This window comes from Sparus aurata, chromosome 21 (genome assembly GCF_900880675.1).
Source record: "Sparus aurata chromosome 21, fSpaAur1.1, whole genome shotgun sequence".
Taxonomy (NCBI): Eukaryota; Metazoa; Chordata; class Actinopteri; order Spariformes; family Sparidae; genus Sparus; species Sparus aurata.
The window spans coordinates 12,509,251-12,530,981 of record NC_044207.1 but is presented as its reverse complement, the minus strand read 5'-3'; the positions used below and the strand labels follow the sequence as shown (position 1 = coordinate 12,530,981).

Here is a 21,731-nt window from a genome sequence, read left to right as displayed (position 1 = left end):
CTCAGGTTTTTTATGCCTCCTATCTGGAATGAACCATTGCAAATCTTTCGGGGGAACATGGCGCCGATTCGTAACATTACGTGACGAAATTGTACGAGACGGTAACTTGCGTAAGTGTTTAACCATCGTTGTTTTATACTTTAGTCACAGAATTAAACGTAATAATTGCGGCATTTCTTTGTTAGGTTACGGGGAAGCCAAATGTGTGTACGGTTACCCATACAAAAGAAATGACATGTCCCACACCAGACCACCACGGAAAATGGCGACTGTGAAATAGATGGAAGACGAAAGTAAGAAATTATTCAATGCAGCTTACAAATCTCATCCTGTCTGCATCCGCACCGCTCGAAGGTAACGTGTGTATGTTTTTCACCTTTATACTGATATTTGTATAGCGAGTAGGTGGGGACGATTGTCACTAGCTGTAGTTTAGCCTGAGGAATAGGTTTTGGTTTGGAACAGCCTTAATGGAATGGTCTGCAGCTTCTGCAAGCAGCATCCAACAACACAGCGTGATATAAACGACAGAGAAACGCCACGATACCCTGACGGAACATTGTATAAATAATCCAGTTTGTCCTGAATGTGGGTACCTTTGGAAACGTACTCCAACTATTGGGGGATGGCATATAACTGAACTACTATGCTGAAAGTTTCAGCTCTATTCCAAAATCCACAACTGCTCATCAAAAGCCTTTTACGAGGTCCATCCTTTTGCAGTTTTGATGCTGTCGTGTTGTTTTCAGATGTATTGTTCTCAGTCAAAGGAGCACTGACTTGGTATGACACTTTTATTGCCCTTCAAATCCAAGACCTCTTACACTGGCGACCTTGTAGCGTTATAAATGGCCACAATTAATCATCTTAGCAAATTGACAAGTATGTGTTACATTTAGCTAAATTTACCTACTAGTCAATGAGTGCTGATTGAGTCAAGAAGCTAAGTCTGGTGACAGTGTAAGTGACTCAACTGTTCACTTTTCACATCAAACACTACTACCTATTGCAAACAATACCTCCTAAAATACCGGTAAACAATTCATTGTTACTTGATAAGTCGCTTGATTGAGAAACGTAAGCTAAATGCGAAAATACTCCTTACAATTTCTTAAAACCCAAGCCGAACTGTAAATGACTTGTTTTATCCAACTAGCAGTCAGGAACTCATGATTTTCCATTTCCTGTCATATAAAATAAAGCGCATCAGTAAATCCTTATAATTTAGGAGCTGGATTTAGGGAATTTTTGTTACTTTCACTTAGAGTTGTTCCGATTCCGATGCCAGTATTGGAAATGCTGCCGTTAATGCTGAAAATGCAGGTATCAGTATCAGCGAGTACGTGAGGCTATTCACCGGTCCAATACTGTGTAATTTAGAAACAGGAGCCTGTTACTTCCCAGTTCGGTCTGTTGGCTCTGCTCAGCATTACACACAAGAAATCAATGCTTCTTCGCTTCTCTAAACGCCAACACAGGAAGTTGCACTGTGCTGCCCCTAGCATCATTTCAACTATTTAGCAATATTTTACTCTGGCCCCCACAACAGTAAAGAAGGGTTAGTTGAGTAAGGACATGTTCACACTGGTGTCAGATCAATACTCGGTATTGGCCAGGTATCGGAATCAGTATGGGGAAGGAAAAAATGCTATAGGAAAATCTCTTTTTTTCAGTTGAAAAAGACTTGACGCAACATTATGAAAGTATTGTGTATTCTTACAAGTTGACAGCTTGCCTGGAGCAGCCAAACAACAAAAAAGCATAGCAAGCCAGCTAATTTTACTTACTAGTCCAAAAGCAAGAAGGCCAGTCTCTCGAAGAATTTCATTTCATGAAGAGCTCGCCAAAAATCAAAAGCCAGTTCAAAGATGTACTCTTCTCTGGCCTCCTTCATGGTCACTCACGTCTTAACATCATAGCTTCCTCCATCATTGTCCTCTTCGATCAGTTCATCTCTGCCATGATCTCCATAGGGGCTGCTGAGCCCGGTTCTATTATTTGTTCTCACGGCTCTCCTCTTTGTGGTCTTTGTGGATACCGATGTAAAGGCCAACACTCCCTCGGTGCACTGAGCTCCATGTCTGGTCCAGGCAGAGTGAGCTAGCTGCATGGCTAATTGAGCTAAATAGCTGATGGTAACTAGCGGTTACTTCAGTAATGTGTAAAGCTCTATGTCATCAGGGAACTCCATAAAAAGTTGAAACAAGTGGACAAAAGACATCAGAGGAAAACATTTTTATCATAAAATACGATTCTGTTTTACCCAATTCAGTAACATACTTGGTAGTGTGTGAGACTATAAAGCGGTACAAACTTCTCTTTGAAGATTGTACCACTGTCCTTTTAGATAAGTCTTGCCACTCGGCAGCCATCTTGGCACTGCCCCCAGGCAGTTATATTGGGCTAACAACAAGACCAGAGCTGTGTTCCGATATTCATACTTCCATGAGTACACTTAAACATAGTACACTATCCGCACTTAGTAAGTATGCCGATTTCAGCAGGTGAGTGTTGTTCCAGATCTAATACTCCGTGGTGCACTTAACGGAAATTACGATCACGACAGCCGCCGCGGCTCGTCACCCGCCAAAAACATTCCACTTTGAACGGTGAACACAAGACATCTACGACTTTACTTTTTAACAATTACAATCCTACAATCCTGCAATATGGCTCTGCTGCAGGCGCTGTTGTCTCGGTAGCCATTTAAAAAAAAATTTTGATCTGAGTGCCTCTGCCTGGCTCTGCTTCTTCCGCTACGTACACAGGATGGCGGCCGTCAAGTGCGTGAAGTGTACATCGTTGCACACTCAGCGTTTTTTGCGGTTATGAGGGCACCGTCCGGGTCCTTTAGGTACACTTCTATTTGCCGCGATCGATATCGGAACACCCTAAGTACTCAAACTAAGTATAGAAAGTACGGGAAGAATGGATATCGGAACACGGCACAGGCCCCTATCCAAATAATGGAGAAAGAGCCAAAGAGTCACTGTTCCAAAGACAAGACCCGGGACCTTGGCACTGCTACGTGCACAGTTTAACATTATTGCAAACTTTATCCAGAACCTCACACTCTTTCTTTTACCTTCTGTACCTACTGCACTCTCACTAAAGCACAAAACCCTCAAACCGACTTATGCCTTAAAGGAGTTTGCTACTTGTATAACAAATTTCAGTTTAAAAAACATGTGAGATATACATTATGAAAAAATTCCCTGTGCTTAGGCCTAGCAGGAAATGATTTAGACTCGGCGGGCCTAAATATACTGGAGTACACTGATGAATACCCCATAAAGGACAAAGGAAAACAGAAAATCTTAACAATTCAGAAGCTGTTAGTCAATGAATTGTTTGAGCTCTGTTTGCCTGTTATACGTAAGTCAGTACTTATGTGCAAAATTAACTGAATACCTCCTCTGAGGGTTGCTTGATCCTTCTACCGCAAACCAATGCAGAGTCAACTGTCTGCTGCAAAACAATGCAGGGTCAACTGCATGTGGCAAAACGATGGAGGGTCAGCTTGTTGAATTGTTGAACCAGGCTCAACTTTTTCTGCATGGAAGGTTGCTTTGCACTTTGTCGCGTTGGCCAATTGAATACATGCAAGCATACTTTCCTGGTGGATTTTTTTGTAATGCATCCACTGTATTTATTCAGTTTACCTGGCAAACGACAACAGACAAAATAGTTGTAACCATGATTACTTTGCAGAGTTGCAAAATCCTTTGAACGTAATAATATTTCCCCAGATTTCTTAAACTGGACTTCCTTGACCTAAATTAATTATCTCACTGGTACCTTAACAAAACGGACCCCACCAGCACTGCCCTCTGTGAAGGACATTACAGTGGCATAAGTATATGTTTTTAAATAATGAAAACATTTGAAGAGAAAATCAAAATTTAGGATATATGTTAATGTGCCGAGGCAGGCCTTTGTCTTAAGTGAGAAAGGTTTAAATTTAACCATTATCTAAGGAGGCTTTACTTTTCATTTCAGGTCATGGCAGCAGAAATGTCGTGTCTGACAGGCGTTGATGAAGATGAAAAGGATGCAGATCCTGAGATCAATGCCCTTACGCTCCTGCAAGAGCCAGTGAGAATGGCGCAAGAATCTGCCTCTTGTGCAGATTCTTTCGGCAAGCCTTCTCTGAAACAAAACAATGTCCTAGATGTCCTGTCAAACACAGATATGTTATCTCCAGTTGGCCTAGGTAATGGACCTTCTTCGCATCAGGCTACACAAGCCCATGAACTCAACAACATCTCAACAGAGAAAGAAGAGGCAAAGAGCATCACCCCACTAAAGACTGTGCAGGAGATTGACACTGCAGGAATCTGGGGTTTTGACGTAGACTCACCTGAGAATTCGCTGGATAATTTTAGTAGTGCTGGTGACCTTCAATGGAACCCTCACAAAGAGTTCATGCAGTTTCTATGGGAGGACCATGATGATTCCCCTGGTGAAGAACCTAAAGAAGAAGCCCTTCCTTCCAACAGCCAAAGGAGAAGGAAACGGAAAATGGACATGGTTGTCATGGTGGATCCTTCAGAAGACCTCTACCCTGATCTGAGCCACAATTCATCTGAAGAATTGTCTGATGCAGAAGGCCAAGTAGACTCTATTCCTGTCAGAAAAGTCCAAAAGTCAAGGAAGTTCTCCAAGTCACAGTCGTCACCAACAGTGAAAGTTTCCAATTACCCCAATGGTACTGTAAAGGCCATCAAGGAAATTCTTTACAATGCGCCTGCAAGAAATTCACATGAGAACAGTATAAATCATAGGCTTACACCATTGAAGAGGAGGTTCACAATAAATTCTCATTCTGAGGAGAAGCCATCATGTTACCCTTGCTCAAAATGTAACCTCATATTCAAGAAAGAGCACCATTTGCATCGTCATATGAAGTCTCATGTTGACCTTCCGAATATTTCGCCAAAGCCCTTTATATGTCGAGAATGTGGACAGTCCTTCAGACAAAGTGGTTTGCTTATTGAGCACATGTCTATCCACCATGAAAAGAGAGAGCGACTCACTGAGGAAATTAAAGGCATCAATGATAGGAAGAAAGATGATAAAAATGCGAAGCTTTTCTGCCCTCAGTGCCCATTTGGAACAAACTGCCCAAACACATTTGTTCAACACGCGAAAACGCATGAGAAGGACAAGAGAAAGTTTAGATGTGACAAATGTAGCTTCAGGACTCTGAGTGAGAATGATCTTAGAAGACATAACATTATGCAGCACACTGTTATTACAGTTACAAAACAGATTCAGGATGACGAATCTGCAATCTTCTCCTGTAACGTTTGTTCTTACAGAGCTTTTAGCAGAAATGTTTTTAAGAATCACCTGCTACGGCGCCATCAACAAACCTTTGAGGAATATGAAGCTGTACAGCATAGTGAGAAAAATGCACAACCATCTAAAGAGCAGCACATGCCTACTCGTAAATCTCCTGTAGAAGATGCAGAGTTTACATCTAAAATCTCGATAAAAAATCGGATTTCTTCCAAAAGAGCTTGTTCACCAAGTGAGTCCAATGACATTTCAGACTTGTTTAAAAATAGCAAGATTAGGAGAAATCTCAAGTCCCAATTGACAGAATCAAAGCTCGACAAATCCATTAATGTTCTCCTGTCCCGACAAAGACATGGAAGGAAAAATGCAGAACAGAAGAAGGAAAGCAATAATAGCAACACATCCGTTCAAAATTCAACAGGTGAAAAAGATATGTCTGATCAGTTGCCAGGAACATTGACTGTCAAGGTTGAAGATTCAGCTTTATCCCCAAATGGCCATAGGGCATCATCCAGCACAACCAGTAGGGATCTAAACCGCAGTGGTGTACACAAGTTAAGTGAAGATCAGTCAACAGTCAAAAAGTCACCATCTAAAAGGAAGATGTCCATCCCATATCGCAACACATCTGACCAAGACTCATGTTTCATTTTACCAAAACCATTGGCAAGTCCCAAGATAATAAACCAAGAAGAAGGGTCAGACTATGAGGAAAAAGACATTTTCCAGTCAAGTGATACAGATGTCGACGCTAACCTGTCCGACGATGGTATCAAGAAAGAAAAACAAAACATAATCTATACCTATAGCAGAAGAATGTCCATGAGGGGTGCTCTTCAGGCATCTAAAAGGCTGTTTGAGAAAATAAAGACCGAAGAGCAAGATCAGAATGACCCTGAAATCAAAGAAGAATGCATAGAAACAGAAGTGTTTCAAGAAACCTTTGAGCCCCACCAAATACCATTGATGGAGTCCCTCGCAGAGGATGTGTCAGAGTTGGATTCAGACCACAAGAACTGTCCATACTGTCCCGCTGTCTTTGAGTCAGGTGTTGGATTGTCAAATCATGTCCGAGGGCATCTTCATAGGGTCGGACTAAGCTACAATGCACGCCATGTAGTGCCTCCTGAACAGGTGGCTTGCAATGACAGGAAGCCACGAATTAGACGGAAGATGTCAGCATTCAGGAGATTGAAAAAAGGTATTTACACCTTATTGCATGCTCTTCCAAAAGGAAAACTGCTGTATCCTGTATGACATCTTGGCTTTAATTTATGTGGCTCTGGTCATGAGTTATTTTGGTCATTAATGAGCAGTGAATTAAATTTTTTATAGCCATGGAGCAATGTTTGAGATCTCAGCAATTATGTTGGTTAGTTCAATGTTCTCATGACCAAAAAAAGCAATTGATAGACCTGCAAAAATGAAAGTTTTAAACTGGGTTTAAACTGTAGCTTTCCTATTTAAACACACTCTATTTTACAGTGTTAATGTTTCTGATGAATTCTTTTTTTCTTTTTTTCAGCGCTGAGGATGGAGTCGGACTCTGAGACCACGAAGAGCATTCATTCCTGTCCATTATGTGGGGATTCTTTTGACAACAGGACTGGGCAGTCCAACCACATACGAGGTCACCTCAAAAAGCTTGGAAAAAGCTTTGCAACAAAGAACAAATCCCCATTAATGTTACTGCGGGAGTTGATGCGTGACAAGAAGGAGTTCCAGCGGGCAGTTCAAATTCTTGGAAAGAGAAGGAACCATTTCCAATACGGTGCTTCACCAAAGCTGTCCAATGTTGACTGTTTCACGTCACCGTCCACTGGAATCCTCAGAAATAATTCTATTACAAGTGCTTGCACTGAAGCCAGACCCCTGAAGTCCATGTTTTCTTTAGCAGAAATGGATTCTGAAGAAGGGCAACTTGAGACTAAGCTGGATGTTAAAAATTCACTCTCTGGCACAAATGCCTTGATAGGAATTCTGAAGAAGAGGAAGTGTCAGGAAGATGCCAGACTAAAGGGGTGTTCTCAGACTTCAAGAAACACGCTAGCAGTTTCCTCAAACAGTGAGCACAGTTCAGGCTCAAGAGTTGCATCTTCACTGCCAAAGTCGATATCCGGTGAGTAACTTAATCATAGTAGTGACAAGATAGGTTGGGCCAAAAGCATTTGTATGGAGAGAAGATTTTATATAGTTTTCACATTTGAATAAGAAACGATGACTCTAAATCTGAAAATATGCAATTGAGTGTTTAGCGTGTAATGGGCAGTGTGTTGTTTTTTTTCTTTTGCACACATAGCATATGTCATCACTTGTGCTCTGGGTTGGTGGCTCCATCCTAGCCACTATTTTTGTTGAGTCCCAATACCAGGTCATCAGATTGACAGATTCTAAATTAAGTTTTAAAAACTTGTTCAGAGTAAAAAAAATAAACATGAGCCAAGTATATGACCTCACCTGTGTATGATAAGCTGGTCGTTTACTCAAAATGTAGAATTTTTGTGAGAGGTAAACAAAACGGATATTTTAAAATTTGCATTGAGACATTTACATCTCGAGCAGCTGTTTTGAAGCAGATATCTGTGTACTGGTCATCAGGTTTTTATATGTTGTAGAAGTGAGGTGTCATCAGCATAGAGACGTAGAATTAAGTTAATTTTAGATTATCTGGCCAACACAGATGAATATGTACATAATAATACAGAAAAAATTTTATTTTTTTATTTTTAAACTATGAGACTTTTCTGGTGAAGACTTGTTTGCTGAAGCATAGTCTGGCTCAAGACTTGTAGACTACTCCTCCTTTACTGTTAAGACCTAAATGTATAACGTGTTCAGATTAAGAACATTTTATTTTAATGGCCAACATATATTGTATTCTGCACAATTGTGTAATATGTTTGTTATTCTTAAAAAAGAAAAAACATGATTTGTTGACATGAAACCTGTAATTTAGATTTGAAAAGCTTCGACATTGTTAACCTGCCAAATCCTACAATTCCTCAACAACACTAATAAATAAGCATCACCATATTTATTTTTTAACTTATTTGTTTGTTTTTGGTTTATTTTGTCTTTTTACAGAGAAAGGTGAATTCAACAGGAAGGTGTGTGTCCATTGCAATGCAACTTTCCACAGTGGAGTTAGCTTGTCTAATCACCTCAGAGCATATGCAAAACGAAAAAGGACTGCCTTACTTGAGGGACATGGTAAGTGCCACCAGCAACAGCTCAACTCAGACACCAAGAAAACAAACCAATCCACAAGTAGATTAGTAGTTTGGGGCATATTGAGGTTTTTTTTCCATTTTGATCATTTGTTATCTTACAAAAAAAGACTAAATACTAGGGCTGTCAAAGTTAACGCGTTAATAACGCGTTAACGCAACATCCTCTTAACACCGTTAATTTTTTTAACGCGCGATTAACGCTCGGTATTAAAAAAAAAAAAGAAATGCGCATTGGTTTGATTTACGGACGTTGATGGCACCTGTAGTCTTGATCCAAGAGGGTGGCAGAAGAATAAGAAAGGGAATCAGAAGAAGAAGAAGAAGCAGGGTTGGCAGTTCGGGAAAAACACGGTGGACTGAAAAGCGAAAGTGAAAGGAAATGGAGAAAGGACTTATGAATGGCAAATTCACTTTCAAAACACTGCCAGATGTTTCGGTCGATAGGACAAAAGTTATCTGCACGTACTGTCGACATGAAATGAGTTACCACTGAAGTACGTCGAGTCTCAAATATCATTTGCAAGCCAAACACATGGCAGATGCAGAGAACCCCCCCCCCCCAACATTTTCATAAAGCAAGCATATTTGCGCTTTCTTATGTTGTTAAAAGAATTAACAACATGAAAAAATACTTCAAGGTACATTTAGAACAGAAAAAAATTTGCCCAAAAAATTTATATTAATTTGAGATTAATCGCGAGTTAACTATGGACAAAAATGCGATTAATCAGAGGTAACAGACAAAAAGATACAAATGTTAGCTGTGTCTCAATTTGAGCACTGCATCTTTCAAAGGATGGCGGAACTGAGTGTTGTTAAAGGAGAACTTCGGTCGATTTAAACATGCAGCTTCATTGCTCAAGCTACCCTTGACTTGCCAGTACCGAAGACGCGAACAAATTTGGTCCTGCCATTACAGAGCTCCGTGAACGGAGATGTAGCATTGAACGCTAACAGCATGGGGTCAGAACTTCACACTGTGTTTTAACCGTCTTAACATGCTCCACATCTCACACCAGAAGTTATGCAACATCAGCAGACACCTTAGCACACAGCACTGTAGCGTGTATGACTCAAAATGAATAAAAAAGTAGTTAAAACAGTATGTTTGTGCAAGGAGCTACTTACCTGTTTGTTGACATCCGTGTCTTCCGGTAGCTAGACCAAACTAGTCAATCCGTCGAGCGTGCATTTACTCCCTCACTGGCGGAGACGGAAACGTATTCCAGCATTTTCGTGTTTATGTTCATAATGTACATGTCCATGTTACAGCCTGTCATGAGCCATGAGCCTTACAATAGCCTGTTTAGCCTGTTAAGTGCACACTCGATGGTTATGCTAGTTTGGTCTAGCTACCGGAACACAGGTAAGTAGCTCCTTGCACAAACACACTATTTTAACTACTTTTTTATTCAGTTTGAGTCATACACGCTACAGTGCTGTGTGCTAAGGTGTCTGCTGATGTTGCATAACTTTTGGTGTGAGATGTGGAGCATGTTAAGATGCTTAAAACACAGCGTCAAGTTCTGACCCCATGCTGTTAGCGTTCAATGCTACATCTCCGTTCACGGAGCTCTGTAATGGCTGGACCAAATTTGTTCGCGTCTTCGGTACTCGCAAGTCAAGGGTAGCTTGAGCAATGAAGCTGCATGTTTAAATCGACCGAAGTTCTCCTTTAAATGAGGCGGTCTAGTCAACGGGTTGTTTCCTATATACCTCATCGGCCCTCCCTGACCATACTCTTGCGTGAAGAAGCTCAGCTTCTGTCATCTAGGAAGGTTGTCAGTATTTGGGTAATTTTGTCTTGCTAACATTTGTATCGTTAGTTATTCGGGTCAAACCCAACTTTTATTCAGCTGCTGTTTCGCTTCAGGTGTCCGCATTAGTTGTTGAATCTGACCATCACCAGCACACATTGAATCTTGGAATAAGGTGGGCCTTCACAGCACAGGAAAGAAATGCCGCATTCCACAGCTGCTTTCGAAGGAGCCTCTGAAATGGGACTTCCTTGTCACGCCTCTGTGACACATTCAGTTTTCAAATTCAATCTTTGAAAGAAGTGGCCCCCGAATACTGTGTAAATATATGTATATTTTAACTGGTTAATTTTTATTTCTTCTGAAACAGCTTGTGTCTGTATGGTATGGTTTGCTCAGCAAGATTGACCCAAAACTGGACCTGCTTTCTATGAAGATACCTTGTTGAGTTTAATATAAAGAAACACAGTTATGTTTTTATTAACTGTTCATTTTCAAAGCACACCATGTGTATCCCTGAGGGTGAACAGACATGTTTAAATTAGTTAATTCCACATAAAACATTAATAACCCTGATTTTTTTTTTATTCTGTAAGTAGTTTACATCCATGTTTTGCAGCTAGCAATCTTCTTCTTCCTCATTTTCATGTCAGTCATTAAAAGAGCTTAAAACCTTCAGCAGGAATGTCCATCCCATGTGTGCTTGGGCTAAAAACAAAATGGTGACCCTACAAAGCACTGCTCCACAGCACTACTAGTGGTTGAAACCTTCATTGGTTGCCATTTGACTAGGGATATAGGGAAAAAAGGGCCATGTTAGTGCCACGATTTCCTTCATAATACATGCTCCAGCAACATGCAGCATATTCCACGTTGATTGAGAACAAAGTTTCAACATGTGTTTTTTACGGATGCATGGTCGATGTCAGCAGCAAAAGCAAAGAAATCAGAAATATCTTTGTGTATCAAAGGCCCATTCAGATTTGAAGTGTCACTTCACCCTGCTCTGAAACATGACTGATTTTTTTGTGCTGTACAAAGTAAGACAAATGTATATTTGTTTATAGAAAACAATGTGTTCCTACAGAAGTAATGTCTTAGTTACTTAGGATAATCCACAGACCTGACTCTGAAGGGTTCCCAACACTTCTCATCTTATTCCCAAGAAACAAATAAAAATAATTCTCTGCTGTTACCTCATTTGCAAAAACTATTGATCTGATCAGGTATGGAGGGGGTAGATCCTTCCTTCCTTATACCTGAGAAGACTTGGTCAGCTTCTTGTGCTGCTCATAGCTGTCAGTTTATCTCCACTGTATAGAAATGGCAATAGAAATCTCACACTGAAATCTCAAAACCTCAACAGATTAAGCCAAATCTGTCTGTGTGGATAGATACCACAAGAGGTTGTGACGTCCAAATCGTGGCTATAATTAGTGTACCAAGGGTTATTTGTGTCCTCCCCAAGGTAAGGATCTAGAAGGGTGTCAGCAAGTGAGATATTGCAAAGATGTTAATTGTGGAGCTTGGAGGGTGCATCTACAGAGGGAGGGATGACTTCTTCGTGGCAGACAGCCTTCAGGGCCTAGTTTTCAACAGGCACAGATCATCACTCCTAAATTATGCGCCTTGTGTCTGAACCACACCGAACGGAACAATTAAGATTAGACACAGAGCCAGACATCCAAATGGACTAATAAACAGAACCGACAGAATGAACGTCACTAAACAAGATCCAAACATTCCAGTGGATATGTGGAAGAAGACTTTTTGTTCATTTAAAATGTTTAATTATCAAAGCTGTGCTGTAATCTCAAGTGTTCTGTAAACTAATAAAGTACATTCTGTCTTTCAGCATTTGACTGTAAAGTAAGGAGACAGCGCTCAAGGCCTGGCCCAAAGAAGAAGACACTGCCCTTACCGCAAACTCCAGAGGAAATGTACAGACTCACCTGCAGGTAATGCTTTATTTTCATAATACTTATATATATATATAATACTGCATCTGCAGCCCAACAGATTTCAACAGCGATTGTTGCTCAGTTGTCCTGGGCAACCAGATTAGGGCCACTGTCAAGTGTTTCTGGTGGTGCTTTTGCTTCTGTTGGCAAGAATTTTCATTTACTCATTAAACAAAAACTGCCCAGATGACTGAGAGACCTGCTGTCAAAGTTGTACTCCAGAAACTGTGAAACCAAGCCCAACAGCCCCCTTTTTAATAAAACAAGCCTGATCGAATATCAAACCTGATAGCCCTGTATCATTATGCATTTTAAATCACCATAATTTAAGATCACCAGATCTAGGATCTGCATTAAATTGTACTCCATCATAGATGCCTCCCACCTAAATATGGCTGATTATTTTTAATCATCTAGATCCATGCAATATTTCCTGAGAAATTAACATCCCTCTTTCCAGAGCCACACCAGAAGTTCTATTCTGGGCCAAAATCCATCCTCTATTCCAAGTTTTGTGGAACTCTGTTCATTAGTTTTTGTGTAATCCTGTTGACAATCCAACCAACAAATGGATGCATTTTTTCAGTTTTTGATCAGAAATCAGAGTGTTGGACAAATTAAATGTTTTATCTGGGGATGGTAGGAGATTAAATGATAATGGATCACCAAAGTTATTCAAATTCACCCTGAGAGAAACAAGACAGACGGTTCTTAAGGTCACGGCAATGCATCCAATAGTTGTTGAGACAATCCACGGACAGCTGCAAATGTGAACCTCATGGTGATGCTGTAGGTTGAGTCTGGAGATCACCAAAGACACTATGATTACACTTCTGCAAACCGTGACATTTTTATGAAATTTTGATGTCACGCAGTTTTAGTAGAGATCATTGGCATTGCCATCCCTAGACATGCTGCTAGCAAGGCTCAAAACCACTGGTATGTAATCATCAATCTTGTCTTCTCTTCAGGTTCTGTGACCTCGTCTTCCAGGGTCCCTTGTCGGTCCAGGAGGACTGGATTAAACATTTACAGAGACACATTATGAACACTAGTGTCCCTCACACTGGGCTAGGCATGGTAGAGGTCTCCTCGCTGCCCATGACCCTCAAGACTGACCAAGACAGCTCTCTGGCAACCACACATGCTGCCTCATGAAGCCAATGGGGACCTTTTTAGATTTCACTAGATTGTATGTGTATGTACATTGGATGTTCTTTCACTTTTTTTTCTAGCCAATAAAATACTGGCCAAAAGTACAATATAACTCAATCACAGAGATGTTGTACATGTTTGGACATTTGGACAGATGAAAAAGTTTATTATTTTGGATATTGTTACCCTTTTTCTGTTTTTACATTGTTCATTTATTGGAATTAAATTCCAAATGGGCAGACTTTTTCTTGTTTTATGCAGTAATGTAGTGTGGAATCCATTTCTAATGAAGACAACTTTTACCTCAGATTTCTCATGGTTTGAGTCCGTTTTTGTCAACATTGGGAGCACCTCTCTTCTGTATCAATATTCACATTTACAAGATGCATAGATTAATTTTTCTTTTGTATTGCAACATGTTCAAATCAAAGCTCACAGTCTCTGTTTTCAGGCCACAGAGTTAGTGAGCTGAATTTTTTCGACTGAAAGCGACATCACTTGAAAGCTCATGAGAAACAGCTGCAAGAATCACAAGTGGAAAAGTGAGCTACATTATAAGAACAGAAAGATAATGTCCGGAGACTTGTTATGCATAGAAAGTGTTTTATAGTATTTCAGTAACTGCGTTGTTTCTAATACAAATACAAAATTAAATCTGAAGGTGGTTAAGAAAAAAAGACCTTACAGGCTCAGCTAGTGCTGACAATGCCTTTCATACATGTCACCTATATTTAATGTTTAAATATACTGTTTTGAAATAATTTAATTTTAAATGTACTATATCACGCAGATACAATGCTTAAAACATTTGTGTTGTTCTAAATAAAAAAAAAACAAGAAACATGTTGACTTTTTCAATCATTTTTGCACACAAATGTATAAAAAAAACACTGCATCTTCAAATTAAAAAAATTACAAACGGTTGATGACCTGAAATCTTTAATATTGCGAAATGTGAAAAAACAAACCATATATGAACGAAAACAGAAGGTAATCCATATTGAATCAAGATTGATTGTGTGGTTGTGTTTCGACTCTACAGTTGTTCTTCATTTGAAGCAAACAGTATCTTCGTGCAAGCACTAGGTTCGAGACCTGCGGTGATTCCCATCATTCAAATGGGCTGCCACCCTGAAAGAAAAGAATCGCCTAATTAGTCGGATAGCTCTATTAGTCTATCTAAAACAAGTTACGGGGTTATGCCTCTGTGCTGGTGATAGCTGTTGCCAGAATGTACGTGATGTCTCAAGAAGGCCCTTGAGGGAATTTTCAGATATTTGGCACATATGTCCACTTGGGTTAGAGGATGAACTGATTAGAATTTGGTGGCCAAAGGTCGCTGTGACCTCATGGCGTCCCATTTTTGTGAACGCGATGTCTCAAACACATCAAGCGACTTTCTTCAAAGTTTGTCACAAATGCCCGCTTGGACTGATAAAAAATTAGGTGGTCAAAGGTCAAAGCAAGTCTGGCCTCACAAAACACATTTTTGGCCATAACTCAACAATGATAATGATAATTATGACTAAATTTATCAAAAATGTCTAACAGGATAAAATAATGGTGTATTATATTTTGTATCCACAAGGTCAAAGGTCAACTTTAGTGCAATATCAAATATTCTGGCCATTATTCAATGCCATAGCTCAGAAACAGCATCTTGACTGGCACACAGAGGCATACAACCGCAAAGCAGTAATTCTAGTTTAAGGGTAATATTAGCTTGTGTGTAAGGACTAAAAAGAAAATTAATCCACAGAAGATGATTTGGAAAAGTTTAGAGAACTGAAAGAACTGAAAGAAATGTGACTGCACCTGCATCTTTAGACACAACAGCACAAATGTCTGTTTCCTTCCCTTACCCTCACAAAACAGTGTTTGGACAATACTGACCGAAAGGAAATATAATACCTTTCAACTTTTCAGAGCCAATTACTTATTAGTATTTGACTGTTACAATTTCATACTCATTTCATATCACACTTGTGCACTGGCATTGAAATGTATTTTCTATTGAGGTGATCTACAAGAAGTACTCTGCAGTAGATCTGTTAAGGCTACAAACCCCACCTCCCCCATTTGGAGAAGCTTTTGATTTACAATTATAAACAGAGCTAATTGATAACCAAATGATGCTATTTGTTGTGTCTGAATACTTTTTAAATGTTCACTCTTGTAACACACCTGCAGGAAGTGTTCAAACTGAGGTTTCAGCTCCTTCATCATGGTTTCTGCTTTATTGAGGCAGGCACGTCTCTGCTGCACTTCAAACTCCTTCAGGAAATCAATCATTCAGTCATCATCGTCGCTTCAACTCATTCCTTCTAGAACCAAATATTAAATGTACAAAAACTGACAGACATTTGGGGGAAAAAATTCCAAATCTTACAGTACTTTACGGAAATGTTACCTTTGTGTTGGAGAGGTGCTCTCGAGACGTAATGTGAGTATGCACTGAGGATGCAGATGTGGATAAGAAGACACCACAAGCCGCGCAGTGGAAAATTTCAATCTTTGTCATGTAGTCATTTTCCTGAAGAGCTGACAAAACAAAGACCAGACTGTATTTAGACTTTGGTTGTCTGGAATATAAGATACTGTAATAAAACAGTGCAAGGCTTTTGAAGTTATTTACCTTGAAGAACACTATCCTCTATGGCTCGGCTACACTGACGGCTTTTATACAGCATGACCTCCTACATAAATAAAAACATCCATCCAGTCACAGAAATTTGCAAACATTTATTTGCTTTCTGTGACGTGTTTAAGTTTAAAACAAGGGATTGAACAAGGGGCAGTCAATAGGATGCACAGTCTTTAACCACACTGTTATCTTACCTGTAGGAAGGCTATAGCCAGATCATCATAATTATTCTCCTGTTGGATGTGCTCCAGGGTGTCCCAGTGAGTCTTGCCCTCCAGGTGATGCTGCAGCTCCTGACCATTGGATAACTCAACATCACAAAGGTCACAGACGATGGGGCTCCTACAAGAAAAATAGAGGCATTCATTGTTGTAGAAGGTGTCATTATTCTGCAATATTGCAGACCAGCTCATGGTCCTCAGTTATGCTGTGCTATAGAAATGAATGAGTGTGATGTAAAAACTACATGTAGCATCTTAAAACAGATTGATATCCGTATCCTTGGTTCTTACTTGTCCATTATTATATTTTTGTTTCTTGTCACCTCAGTGGCAGGTGATATTTGGTCCAGTCCTGAAAAACAGCATTATCCATAGATTTATTATTAATAGAGTTCACAGAACAATGACATGTACATATGGCAAATAATGTAGAAACTAAATCCACCGGATCGTCAGTTCTTAGGTTTAAAAGAACAATATTTAAAGGCATAATATGCAGGATTTGTTGGGTCTGCTCTGTGTGTGTGTGTGTGTGTGTGTGTGTGTGTGTGTGTGTAGCCCCATCCCGTATCAAGCAGGCACACAGACCTGCAGCTTTTAATGAGGAGAGAAACGCAGATAGCGATGTCACCTGGTTGCTATGTTTTAAGAGTTTCGACCTCACTCTGTTATTAGCTGGTCCTACACACAGCTACTCAAAGGCTGACGCCTAGGAACGTCCGCAACACAGCAAATTAAAAGAAAATAGATAAGATAGTACAGGCAGGGTCTTGACAGACACTGCCACACGGTTCTAATGGGTCAAAAGTGATGATTCAGAGGGATTACTTTTGTACTCTTAACGTTTACTTTTATTTTCATTCATTACATTTTTAGGAAAACCCTGCGTAGTATACCTTTAAAACCTGTTATCGATGCACCCATGTTTTTCCTATATTTAATTTAAAATGGTGGCGCAAAACAGAAAGCTAACTGTTGTTACTTAATTAAAATGCTAACACACCTGTTTCCTGATATCCCGACTGATGTTGATAGTCCCGCTGCAACCTGGGTGGAGATGATCTACCTGTAGTGGTCATCTACAGAGGAGAGAGAGGGCTCTAACTGGTACACATTGTCATCGCTGCATATATACAGGAAACAGTGATGGTTTCATCAGATTATGACAAAGTACAACAAATAAGCCCTGTATCATTTGTAGGTCTACAACTCAAGATTAATCAAGACTAATTCCTATTTATATTCAGAAAACAAACACAACACCTGTTGTTCTTTCAATCTTGTTGGTGACACCTCTCTTCTGTATTCTGGGATCGTTATCCTCTCCTCCCCGTTGGTCCTCTGTGCTCCATAAGATGCAGGAAACCTTTGAGTGGAGGAGCCGTGAATAAACCTGTCAGGGCTGCAGACCCTGTGGTCCAGAGGTCTGCTTATGGAGCTATAACGTGGTTGGTCAAGTGATTCAGTGTCCGGGCTATAAGCTTGTTGTTCAGGTAGTCTATTCCCTGGACTGAAACCTTGGCTCTCGGTAGGTCTGGTGTCAGGACTAATGTCATGCCTAATGTCATGCCTAATGTCATGCCTGTCGCGGGGTCGGCTCCCCCGCTCAGAGTAGGGTACGTCCCAGCGGCCTTTGTTCAAGCAGCCTTTACTTGGAGACAAATGCGTGCGTCCCAGCTTGTTATCTTGTTCGGGTGTGTCGCGGTTCTGGACATGGTTCTGTGTCATCTCTTGCTCAGACTCTGACGAGACACAATCATAAGGAGAAAGCTCCGACCTGAGGGAGACGGAAGAGTAATTAGTGTGTGCTCGCGCTACACGCAGTTTACTATCAGATAGATCAGATGCAATAAATGTGCTAGTGTGTGTGTGTACTACATCAACTGTTGGGAAAAAGGTAAGTAAGTGCCACACTTTTACCTCTGAAGATCCACCTAGAATAATAAATAATGAGGTCACCTTCAGACAGCCCATATTTCAACAGTTAAAGTTACCACAAGACAAAGTTGAAGGCTATAATGTGGGACATCCTGAATAATGAGTACAGGAGACATCACTCTCTACCTGACACTTTGTTGATATACTGTAAACATCACTTATTGGTTTACCTGTGTGGACTGCTTGTGCTTTGTTCCTGTGAGTCGTCGTCTTCATCTCCTAATGTTTTGAAGGAAGACTTCCATTTAACAGCAGTTTGCACTGTATAATACAAAAGATAAATAACATTGAAGACTTAAAAAGTTTGTGACACTCGCCTCAGCTATGAAATCAATCCAAATGAAATCTGCATTAAATGATAAGTTAACCCAAAAATAAAGTTTCAGTCATTATCTACTTGCCCACATGCTGAGGGGAAGTCAAGTGAAATTTGGCAGTCCACAAAACATTTCTGGGGCCTCACAATAAAAGCCCCAAAAATATAAAAAGTGTCAGTCATTTGAAGTAAATGAGCTAATATTGCATGGCCATATCTTGAAATGTTGTGCCTGTTTCTAGGTGTGCTTCAACGTCCAGCCAAGTCAGCTGCACCTTTTGGGGCTGATGGGGTCTTCGCAGCCATGTCAGATGGCTTGGACTTGTCTGCTGTCATCATTGAGATGTGTTGCATTGCTTCTCTGAAGCCTCGGGGTACATGGTTGACAGAAAACGCGATACTACAAAGCAAGCGAACGCAACAATAATAAATAACAGGAAAGACACAGCAGAGCACTCGTGTTACATCGATGCTAACAACAACAAAGTTAGCTAGCTTAGCCAGTTTTGCTACTAGCTTTAGCAACACTGACTATTCAATAATGCTAAATAATTTATCAGGAGGGGGTATCGTTTGTTTTAACACGTGCACTGTCCATATCCAGTCATCATAAAGACAGTGTCAGAAGTTAATCCCAGAGGCTCAAACTTTCTGCAACAGTTCAACACAACACTGACGTTAGCTACATGTTGAGACAACACAGAGCGCTGAATTACCTGGCAGGCTGCTGCTGTCTATACACTGGAGCTGCACCTCTAGGTATCATCGCAGGTTTGAACGGAACATTATTCTGACGGTTCATTTTGGGTTGTTTTACAGGAGCAGGTAGGGTGATTATGTGAGAAGTGAAGCTAGCTCAGCTGCAACTGAGTCACTCAGCAGGGACTGACACCTGCCGATAGATGGCGGCAGAGCAGTCGCTTCTTCTTCTTCTTCTTCTTCTTCTTCTTCGTCTTCGTCTTCTTCTTCGTGAATTGTCAATGATACGATTGCCCTGTCATGTACTGTGATATCTTACTGTAATAAAGAACAATTAAAAGAGGATGAAAGACATTACCACCACCCTCTGCACCGCAGTGACCTGTGCTCTCTCACCCGTGCTCACTAATCCTTTTAATGTAAATTCCTGCACCCCTAAATCCCTCAGATTATTCCTCTTCATCTGTCTTTCTTTCCAATGTGGAATCCCACATGGGTTTTAATGTAATTTAAGTGCCAGGGCAAAAATAAATAGCTAGCCTACATACTACATTGTGGGTTTATTAACCAGCTGGGGGGGGGTAATATGTGCTGCTGTGCCCCTACCAATTTCCCTGACTTTTCCTGTCCAGTTTTTATATACTGAATGCGTACTACAGATTAAATTAGAGAGCCTGAAGTTTAAAGCAGGAGCCTGAAGACTCCAGATTTCCCACGTGTCTGCCCTTTTATGTTAAATGTATTCATTGCAAATGATGTAAATATGTGCGACTAAAGCACAATGGCACATGAAACGGACAGAGCCTTAAAGGAGAAGTTCACCCATCCAAAGCCAAATTGATTTGAATATATGTTATTCACACCCTTGATGCATTGAAGCTACAGTAAAGATTTTAGTGTAAAAGGGTGTAAATAATGTATGTAATGTAATGTACATTTTCAAGTATCAGTTTGGAATTGCAGGCTTCCCAAAACTTGGATTACACTTGACAAGCTGTGACTTTACATTTTAAAACAAGTTCCCCTCTACTTCAATTGTTTAGGAAAATGTTTTGTGGACCATGAAAAACAGACTTTCAATCAGCATGAGGGTGACTGGAAACTGACTGAATATTCATGTTTGGGATGAATTTATCCAAGGTGGTCCTGCTCACGTGTCTTTAACCGTGTGAAAATGGGCAAACTGCATTGCACAAAATAAATTTGTGGTTAATTAAACTACCCCAAAATTAACCCATTTGAGGGATAATCTGACCATGTATAACACAAAAATTACATTAATCCTGGTGTTACTGACACTGATACAACTTTTCAAGTAATGTGCACAACTTTAAGTATCAATCTTGCTCAATTACTCTATAATACAGTGTTTTACAGTAACTTCACAGTGAAGGAAAAATTCACCCTCATGTTGAGATCAGTAAAAAAACGTATTTTGGGATATAATGTAACAGGGAGTTAGTCTAAACCAAGTAAATGAGCTTAAACGTACTCTAGCTAGACAGAATGAGCAGCAGTACGTGCTGATGTCTTTAAAACCAGGACAGGACGTCTCAAGGACAAGTCCATCATGATGTAAAATTCTCAGACAAGTTGTGTCATTCAGAAAATTACTGCAAGGCCATCAATTAGACTGCTGAACAGAGGGTTACAAACATGGACAACACGCATGACCTCTATGAAACAGTCAATATCTACAGAAACACAGTGGACCTACTGTTCGTCTCCTCAACGGGACTCACTTGCTCACACTAACAATGTTACTGGTTTGCAGACGATCATCAAGTTCCCTGTAAAGAGCCAGCCCATGTACGGGAGATCTGAATGCCTGATGGGTATTATAACTCAGGTAGAAATATCTTCTGTGGGATCATATGGATGGATGAACACAGCCATCTTTATCATTGGGACATTAGACATCTGGTGATGAAGATTATGGATTATGTGAGTTAAGCCCTCGTAAACCAGAAGAAATGTCAGGACAAAGACTAGAGATTCTTTACCATCGGTGACCTGGAAACACATTATGTGGGTGGATTTCCTTGAGTTTCAACAGCGTTTACATGCTTAACTGTAGAACCCGCAGGGGTCATCCTGTTCCTTGTGAATCACTGAGGTCACTGTGACTTTGTCTACAGTCTGTCTCTTTATTGCATTGACAAAAATAATTTGCTCAGAAGTCTTTATATAAAGCCCTGAGAACAAAGAGTAAAACATAAAAAAAACATTCATTCTGTGGACAAAAGACAAAGGAGCTTTGCAAAATCATTTTCCATGGAGAAAAAATAGAGTGAAACATTTTAACTTATCAAACAGGTGGAACCAATGAGATCATTAATAGGTGCACTCTAATACTTGCTAAAACAAAGGCATCGTTAACGTCATCACTTCCACTTGAGTATTTTCAGTCTCAGAATACATCGGCTACTCTAAAAACGATGAAGCATTGCATTGATATGCATATATCTGTCCAGATATCTGCATTAAATAAGACCTCTGATTCACTGGG

The 21,731-nt window shown here is 40.2% G+C and overlaps 2 protein-coding genes across 7 annotated transcripts; one reads left to right on the top strand and one right to left on the bottom strand.

The window, feature by feature from the left end:
* Positions 1–28: 28 nt before the first annotated feature.
* On the top strand, positions 29–13,713 carry znf644a (zinc finger protein 644a). Of its 3 annotated transcripts, none has more exons than XM_030402797.1 (7): positions 29–110; positions 186–293; positions 4,000–6,502; positions 6,827–7,420; positions 8,386–8,511; positions 12,144–12,246; positions 13,221–13,713. In XM_030402797.1, exons 3-7 carry the CDS (start codon positions 4,003–4,005, stop codon positions 13,405–13,407), a joined length of 3,510 nt encoding a protein of 1,169 aa, XP_030258657.1. In that variant the 5' UTR covers positions 29–110; positions 186–293; positions 4,000–4,002; the 3' UTR covers positions 13,408–13,713. The 3 variants fall into 3 exon arrangements, with proteins under 3 accessions (XP_030258657.1, XP_030258655.1, XP_030258656.1); XM_030402795.1 differs by having other exon boundaries at positions 30–110; positions 186–354; XM_030402796.1 differs by having other exon boundaries at positions 77–91; positions 186–354.
* A 613-nt stretch (positions 13,714–14,326) lies between these two features.
* On the bottom strand, positions 14,327–19,447 carry LOC115572581 (uncharacterized). Of its 4 annotated transcripts, none has more exons than XM_030402799.1 (11): positions 19,240–19,447; positions 18,799–18,923; positions 18,378–18,426; positions 17,533–18,046; positions 17,273–17,348; positions 16,561–16,621; positions 16,243–16,390; positions 16,040–16,100; positions 15,815–15,945; positions 15,589–15,678; positions 14,327–14,535 (listed from the first exon to the last, which is right to left on the bottom strand). In XM_030402799.1, exons 1-11 carry the CDS (start codon positions 19,323–19,325, stop codon positions 14,515–14,517), a joined length of 1,362 nt encoding a protein of 453 aa, XP_030258659.1. In that variant the 5' UTR covers positions 19,326–19,447; the 3' UTR covers positions 14,327–14,514. The 4 variants fall into 4 exon arrangements, with proteins under 4 accessions (XP_030258659.1, XP_030258658.1, XP_030258661.1 ...); XM_030402798.1 differs by having other exon boundaries at positions 18,378–18,468; positions 19,240–19,446; XM_030402801.1 differs by lacking the exon at positions 14,327–14,535 and having other exon boundaries at positions 15,596–15,725; positions 18,378–18,468.
* Positions 19,448–21,731: the final 2,284 nt, after the last annotated feature.